Source organism: Poecile atricapillus, chromosome 1, assembly GCF_030490865.1.
Source record: "Poecile atricapillus isolate bPoeAtr1 chromosome 1, bPoeAtr1.hap1, whole genome shotgun sequence".
NCBI lineage: Eukaryota > Metazoa > Chordata > Aves > Passeriformes > Paridae > Poecile > Poecile atricapillus.
Genome location: NC_081249.1, coordinates 3744329 through 3752921, shown reverse-complemented (window position 1 = coordinate 3752921; position 8593 = coordinate 3744329). Strand labels below are relative to the sequence as shown.

General features: G+C 44.0%; 1 protein-coding gene across 8 annotated transcripts in view; it reads right to left on the bottom strand.

Annotated features, from left to right (window-relative positions):
- Positions 1-4545: 4545 nt before the first annotated feature.
- B3GALT5 (beta-1,3-galactosyltransferase 5) overlaps positions 4546-8593 on the bottom strand; it is a 359311-nt gene continuing 355263 nt past the window's right edge. For all 8 annotated transcript variants that reach the window (XM_058834241.1, XM_058834233.1, XM_058834251.1 and 5 more), the window contains one exon: positions 4546-7570. In XM_058834241.1, coding sequence (XP_058690224.1) covers positions 6617-7570 — 954 coding nt within the window. In that variant the 3' untranslated portion in view covers positions 4546-6616. The remainder of the gene's footprint in view (positions 7571-8593) is intronic.

Below are 8593 nucleotides of genomic sequence, written 5' to 3'. Positions count from 1 at the left end.
AAGCCAAGCTGGCCAGGGCTCTGGCTGAGTTGAAAATGTCACTGCCCAAGGCAGAGGGGGTTGGACTGAATGACTTTTAAAGGATCCTTCCAACCCAGCCACTCTGATTTCATGATTCTGTTTGGTCATTTCCTTTGAAACACTTGTACAAAAAATGGGATCAGCTAGGAGCTGAGGGAACTGGTGAGTACAAAAAGATCTCAGGAACACAGTAAAGATTGACATTTTAAAGGATAAAGCCTCCAGTCCTTTCCTCTTCCATATCCCACACAGTGCCTTCCTCAGCAGAGTTGCTGAAGGTGGTGCTCAGAGAACCTCCTGCCAGAGTCCCACCTGCAGGGCTCAGCCTCAGGACAAGGGGCTGACATCCCCAAAATGGGCTGAGGAGCCTCCCAGCCCCTCACCTGTGCTGTTCCACCCCCTCCTCACCCTGTCAGGACCCAGCAGCATCACTCCCACACCACGTCCTGCTCCCAGCTCAGCTCCCTCTGATCCTCTCTCGTTAATTCCCGTTAAACCTTTATGAGCAGCAACACGTGTAAAAGCTGCAGGTCCCTTTGTGTACTCGAGTCAAACATTTACTTACAACTGCTGTTTCAGCAGTAATAATTAAATTAAACATGAAGGGTTTAGAGCTGCCTGGAAGATCCAGGAGCTGGAGGTGTAAATCACAGCACATCACTAATTTATGACGTTCTGCGCCTCCAGCTGTACACGGGAGTTTGTGGAGTGTAATAGTGTAATCAGAAATGTAACTGGGATTCCTGAGGAGCAGGAAGATGATTACAAGACTCTGTCCCTGCACCCAAAGTCATAAATTAAACGAGGTCGGGTTAGGTCAGTACCTGAATGCAAGGAATGTTGTGTACAAGGTTCACTTGGAGAGGTTCTAAGAAGGATCTTGAATTTATTTCTTTTTTTTCCTGCAAAAATAATGCATTTTTGAATATATGAAACATTAATTCTCAACCATTGATATCATCTAATTACATTTTTCGGTGAAAATGTACTTAAGTGAACTCTTTAGAAGAACAGCCTCAAATGCACTGTATTACCAGGCTTTGAAAGAAGTCTTTATTTGCTCAGCCTGCACACGTGCAAATTCAAGTCTGCTTTTTCAGGCTGGATCTCCTATGTGCTGCCTATGTCTGTCCTGTGACAATATTTGTAGATATTTCTGGGAATATATTGCTGTCATGAACTAATGAATTAATGTACAGGTGTAAAAAAAACCCCAAGCAAAATACATCAGAAATGTAAGCTAGATAAAAGATAAAGGCAGTAAAGGAGAACTTTTCTCTTTATTGTTTTTAGTTCATAACTGCTTGTGTTTGGAAATCAATCTGACAGTCTTCAGTTATTTCACATTTCTCTTTTAAGTGATAAGACAATAGCCCTGTACTTCCAGGTCCCAGAAGGAGCATGACAGCCATCCTCAGGCACACAGTGGGGCAGAAATAATTTCAGTTTGGTTCCTGTTCTTACCAAAGGCATCAGCTGTGGTTAGATTTCTCTGTTTCTTTCAATTGCCTCACTATTTCCTGAGTAATTTTGGAGAAGGGGAGAAAATCCAACGGTTTCAGATTTAACAAGACCAAGGGCTGGTCCTGCCCTTGGGTCACAACAACCCCCTGGAGCTCCAGGCTGGGCAGAGGGGCTGGAAAAGCTGGAAAAGCCCTGGGGGTGCCGGTGCCAGGGGCTGGACACGAGCCCAGGGGTGCCCAGGTGGGCAAGAGGCCACTGGCCCCTGGGCTGGGTGAGGAATTGTGTGTCCAGCAGGAGCAGGGCAGGGATTGTCCCTCTGTGCTGGCTCTGAGAGGCCCCTCCAGGGCTGGCTCCAGTTGTGGCTGGTGCAGGAGAGCCCTGGAGGGGCTGGAGCGTGTCCAGGACAGGGAACGGAGCTGGGAAGGGTCTGGAGCCCCAGGAGGGGCTGAGGGAGCTGGGAAAGGGGCTCAGGCTGGAGCAAAGGAGGCTCAGGGGGCCCTTGTGGCTCTGCACAAGTCCCTGGCAGGAGGGGACAGCCGGGGGGGTCGGGCTCTGCTGCCAGGGAACAGGGACAGGAGGAGAGCTCAGGCCTCAGGCTGGGCCAGGGGAGGTTTAGATTGCATATTTGGGAAAATTTCTTCCCAGAAAAGTGCTCAAATCCTGGCACAGCTTCCCAGGGCAGTGCTGGAGTCCCCATCTCTGGAGGGATTTGAAAGCTGTGTAGATGTGGCACCTGGGGACATGGGTTAGTGCTGGACTCAGCAGTGCTGGGTTTAAGGTTGGACTCAATGACCTTAAATGTCATTTCCAACCTAAATGATTCTATGATTCTACTGATTTAAATGAACCATCCCCCTAACATGACTACACCCCAAAACGCTGATACATTCACAGCTGGAAAGACAAGCAAACACACACACACAAAAAACTGTGGTAGCAAAATTCTTTACTAATAAAATATCAAACATGGAACTGTTGGCTCAACACTCTCATGTTCTGTGCAAATAATACAAACACTCATTGTCACCCACACAGATCCGTGAGGAGCAGCGTTCCTGTCACCTCCAGCACACACCAGGAGCCCTTTTGTCCTCTTCCACTTTGAAACAAGGTCAAACTTCCATTGCAAAAATGCACCCTGTATTTTCAGAAGTGCCTGGGGAGGTTTTACCCCCTGAATGAGTCTGAGAGGAGCTGTGAGACTAAATCCTTTGTGCACAGGTTTGAAAATCCTAATTTAAACTGAGAAGTGTTAGTTGATGAATTAGGGTTATGAAAAAAAAATTGTATTTATTTTTCTGCATCCAAAAACTCATCTTGGAAGAAAGAGTTGTGTTGAAATGCAACCAACTCTAAGTCACTGTCAGCTCTGCTAATTTCTGGACTCCCCCTACTTAGAAGTAGTGGAGTAACTTTTAGCTGACCTTTTCAAAGCCATTTATTAGAAAAAACTAAAAAACTTAATAAACTTCTAACCCAGAATGCATAAAAATATTGGGGTTGTGCTCAACTTCTGCAGACAAACTGCCCCCAAGTTGCCTGAATTCTTTTATCAGCCTATACAAAATTCAAAAAATAAGTATATGTATACTGCAGTATTGTGTTTACAGATCTACTTATATTTCTGATTGCTTTGTGATGTCTTTCATAAGAAAATGCATCTAATTTTGCAAAAGGCCACCAATACTGTTTTGATTGTTTTAAAATTCATGATCTGAGGCCTCAGCTGCAAAAGCTAATTTAATTTAGCTGATACATATAAACTCACTAGCGCAGTGGTTTTGTTTAAACAAATGGATTTGCCTTACATGCAATCATCTGCTTTTTCTTAAATCACATTTTCCAGCAGGGTAACTTTATGTTTTAAGTAATTAATTATTCAGTTAATATATTGTTATTCAAAGCAGCCTAGGGAGCATGGGAGGGTTTAGTCTGGAGAAAAGGAAGCTCAGGGAGGAATTCATTGCACTCCACAACTCCCTGGCAGGAGGGTGGGGTTGGTCTCTTCTCCCAAGTAAAAAAAAAAAACAGGACAAGAGGAAATGGCTCCAAGTTGCACCAGGGGAGGTTTAGATTGTATTTATGAAAATTTTTTTCACAGAAAGGGTGGTAAAGCACAGGGAACAGGCTGCCCAAGGAAGTGATGGAATCACTGTCCCTGGAAGTGTTGAGAAAGGTGTAGAGACACCTTTTGGGGTTAATGGTTGGACTCAGTGCACTTGCAGTTCTTTTCTAACCCAAACAATCCTGTGATTCTGTGAATGAAAGAAATCACTTTCTAATTTACACAAAGAAAATCATTCTGTTGAAGACAATTCTGTCCAGCAACCAAAAGCAATCACTTGGGAAGCCACTTTGCAAAGAGGAGAGGAGCAGGCTCCCTCAGTCCCTGACATTTCAACCTGAACTCATCTGCTCCTCAGCAGTGACAAATTAAATGCCCGTGGGCAGTCGGGCCATTGGAGACCGATGTGGGGACAAAACATTCTGAAGGCAGCAACAGAGAGAGCTTGTACAGGTCACTTGAAATGACAAATACATCTCCCTGGAAACGGTGTCAGGATGGTTTCTCATGCCTGAGGACCTTGTTCCCAAAGGCACATCAGAGATGGATTTGACAGAAGCACAGCATGGCTGGGTTTGGGTTGGAGGCTGCCTTAAAGAACATCCATCCCCACCCCCTGGCCATGGGCAGGGACATCTCCCACTAGAATGTAACCCCAAAAATACCCAGGTGGAGTCTGCAGGAGTGACTGACAGAGCTCTTAGCAGCTGGATTCAAGTACTTGGGAACACTCCTGAACTCAAATAAAAGCCACAGCCAAGAGGCTGAGCAGGACTTGGTCCTCAAGGGTGACATTTTTTATGCTGATGCAAAGCCACAAACTTTTGGCACCAGGCACTGAGGTGGAAGTGAGATCTACAATTGCCTGCAGGATTATTTCATTAATATATTATTATTATTATTATTATTATTATTATTATTATTATTATTATTATTATTATTATTATTATTATTATTATTATTATTATTATTATTATTATTATTATTACCTCTGAGAACAAGGAGAGAACATCAGGCTGATGATGCTCACAGACCTCTGCCCCTGAAGACAGGCAGCTAGGAATGACCAGGAAACATTCCTTTCTGCTCACCTTTTTTCCATAAATTAAAGGAATAACCAGTTTGGGCACAAGAGCAATGAATGACACAAGATATTTCTGCATATTACATGGAAAGCATAGTGATTAAAAAAATGTTGGCTTGACTTTATCAGTCTGACCCTTCACACCTTCTGAAGGCAGCAAAAGTATTCAGAAAATAGCTGAATTTTAAGTAAAATTGAGCTATTAAAACATTTTAATTCTTTAAATAAAATGTTAAAAGTTTATAAAAAAATCTTAAAATTAAGAAGGCTATTCTTCTGACAAACAAATAAATATTGTTTCTTTCATCATCAGTGGTCAAAGTAAGTGCATGATCTCAGGTTACTCTACACCAGAGGAAAACAAGTATTTTATGATGACCATTATTAAACAGGATTCACAGGATTTTCCTGCTGAAAATATTTATCCTGCTCTTCAGACACAGGCAAGTAAAATGAGATACTTGGGAAATCCTTGCCAAGAAGGATTTGAAAAGAAGGAAAGAAAGAAAGAAAAATCCTTTTTCTTTTTTCAATAAAAAGAAACAATAAAAATAAATAACACCAAAATCATAAAATCCATTTCCCTGTCTTTCTTCTGTGCTTTTACCATGGCGGGTGTCAGATCCCCTCAGTTCCCCTTGGGAACAGCTCCACTTTCACTGCTTTTTGGAAAAAAACCCTTCACACAGACATTACAGGCATTCCATGCTGATAGCACTGACCTCGCCTGTGCCTGCAGGAAAATCAGGAGCATTGCATAAGGGAGCATTTCTGAACTTCTTTCTCCCTCCTCAGAGCCCTGAAGGATTTTTCAGCATCTGCTGTAAAGATCCCACTCCTTATCTCTGAAACTTATAATCATCCCAGAGATTTCATGACTTTCTGCTTGGGAGATAAGAAATAGGGTTCCCAGTCTGAATTATTTCCTGAGCACATTTTCCCACTCGGTCTTGTTCAAAAGAGAAAAATCCTCCTGTCTTCTCCCTCACACACCCAGCTTCTTTGTGGGAAAAAAAAAGTCAAAATCACTGTAAGTGACTCTAGTTTAGCCTTGGCAAACCATTCAGAGTGGTTCTCAGGCAATCAAAGTGAGACAAATATAAAAGATGTCTCCAGGGTCTATTTTAATAGGAAGAGCAGGACACCCTCCGCTGGCTCCACCACGGATTATTTTCAGCAAGAAGCACACACAAGGAAACAGCTGCAGCAGCTTTTACCTGTCCACCAGGTGACCTGCAGTGCCCAAGGTTGTCCCCAGAGCATTGCATGGGCAAATTCTGCAGAAAAAAAACTTGGTGTAGACTGAAGGAGGGATCTGTGCCAGGATGCAGCTCAGCCCACACAGAGCTGGCTGCAAGGGCAGGGCTGCAGCTTCCATCCTGACAGCTACAAATATTATTCCCTAAATGCCTGCACAGATGGGTGCAGTAATTTATCAAGGGTGACCAGGAAGATGGTGCAGATTTCATTCTCTGAACAAAAGTACTTTGAGTTTTTGTTTGGCACAGCAGAAATGTTCCCAGGCCTCTGGCAGCAAGATTTGGGGGGTGGGTTAGCAGGCCTGAATGTTTCAGGGGGGGAAAAAAAATTAAATAATAATTGTAACTTGTCTAGAGAAGGGATGCACAAAGGTGGGAGTGAATGGGAGAGAAGGAGGTTTGCATGTTCTTGGGCAGAAATAGGGAATTTTTTCACAGGAAGGGTGGTTAAGCACTGGAAGGGCCCAGGGAGGGATTCAAGGAATGATTGGAAGTGGCACTCATTGCTCTGGTTTAGTTGACAAGGTGGTGTTTAGTCAAAGGTTTGACTCAATGATCTTGGGGGTCTTTTCCAACCTTAACAATTCTCTGATTCTGTGATTAAAATAACCATTTCCAAAGTCTTTAACGCGATGGAGCTGGAGTTATTGGGAGTTTGCCGGAGTGGGGAGCAGCCCTGTAGAAGCAGAGAATTTCATTTTGCTAAGTGGAGCAGGGTGGGTGCTAGAGCACTCCTCCTGGAGCTCCTGCCACCAAGTGGTTCCAGTAGCTCAGCTGCTCAGATGGTTTTATTTCATGGCACGTCACGATTTTCTTAAAGCGAGGAACAGAGAACCTGATCCTTTCTGGGAAAAACGTCTGCTCCGAGTGAAGCTCCTCCAGCCCAATTTTTAATTTGTCAAGGCACAGTCCTATGAACACATCCTCCAGTTTAATGAATGGAACACTCTCAGAAACGTTGTAGATCTGGCTGGCTACATCACTGGATAAAACATATCCAGTCCCAGAACAAAAGGGTGGGTAGGTGGTTCCTGGGTACTCTTCCCTACTCACATACCACTTACTCCCTCTCGTCCTGATGGGGTACTCGTGCAGTTTTAAAAAGCCTGTGAAGAATCCAGCAGTCTTCTTTTTCCTCAGGAGCAGCTCAGTGAGGTAAAAAACGTTGACAAACACGTCGGTGTCGGTTTTCATCACGAAGCTGGACTGGGAACAAAACCTGTGAATCCACTCCATCCCCATCATGGTCTTCAGGGTCAGGTTGTAATAGGTGTCTGTAAAGTTCTTCTGGATGATGTCTCTGTACCTCTGGCTCTCAGCAGCGATGTCAGCCTGCTGGCTGGGATCCACGGGGCTCCCCAGGAGGAAAAACGTCACCAGGCGCTTGCCAGCCACTGTCCTCTCCTTGCCCCAAGTGTGCCGGATGGCCATCCTGGCATCCACCTGCTGGAACGAGGACGCCACGAGCAGGACGAGGAAAGGAGGGTTCTTGTGGCAGTCGATGTCTGGGAGCTGTGAGAAGTTCCCTTCCACCCTCCTGAAAGTCCCCGTGGGGAAGATGTAACCCTGGCTGCTCTCACACAGCACGCACAGCTCTGTCCAGCTGTAGAGAGCCCAGAGGCTGGCACTGCTGAGCCCCAGCAGGCACACAAACAGCCTGAACTTTCTGGAATCCACCTGGAAGGAACAAGAAGGAGCAGCACATCCATAAAAATAATCTCAGGTTCCTCTCAGTGCTCTGCTCCCAGCTCCCTGCAGTGGGGTTTAAAGCCAGGTCTAATAGAAAGATTAGGTGCTCACCCACGTGCATTCCTCCTCATGACACCACTTGGGATGGTCTGTTAAGGGGAAAATATTCTTCTAGACTCAGAATGGGAAAGGGACCTATTAGGGGATCACTCAACAACAAAAGGGGTCTGGATTTAATACCAGATATAAACGGGAGGTGGAAGAGTTTTGTGGGCTTCACTTCAGATGAGGTAGAGGAATGGAAAAATAAAGGATAGCAAAAGAAGAGGCACTGAACTTTAAATTTTGTGTCCACTCATTCACCTTCAATAGGAAAGATTTCTTTCCAATTTCCCTTTGCTTCAGACACTGCACTTTCAGGATACTTGGGTGCCTTGAGGTCATGGAAATGCTAGGGAAGCCCTCATCTATCTGATCAATAAAGCAATCTCTAGGAACTGGCATTGTGGTGAGCAAATGTAGCAGCAGCTCAGGAAACAAAAATCAGATTTTTGATATCAGGGTGATTTGGAGAATTTAACATAACCTAGGAAACTTTTCTTACAGTTTTCGTTTTGTTTGTGTTCAATCTTCAAATATACCTCTTTAAAAATGAAAAAGGAAAGGAAAATAAATGTCAACCTAAGTTTCATTTCTTTTTTCTCCTTGTAACTCTCATAGAAATTTTGACAGCTGGAGGGAAAAATAAAGAGATTTTTCTAACTGTCAGCTCTACAAATAACCTGGGGTTTAAAAGCCCAGCTGCTTTTTGTCTAGCTTGTTCATTATCATGAGTAATAATAGTCTATGTGCCCATGTTCTGATGACAGATTCACTCTTGGGCTTAACTTGAATCTGCCCTCCAAGCCAGTGTGTTGACAAGGTGGTGTTTAGTGAAATGTTTGACTCAATGATCTTGGAGGTCTTTTCCAACCTTAACAATTCTCTGATTCTGTGATTCAAATAACCATT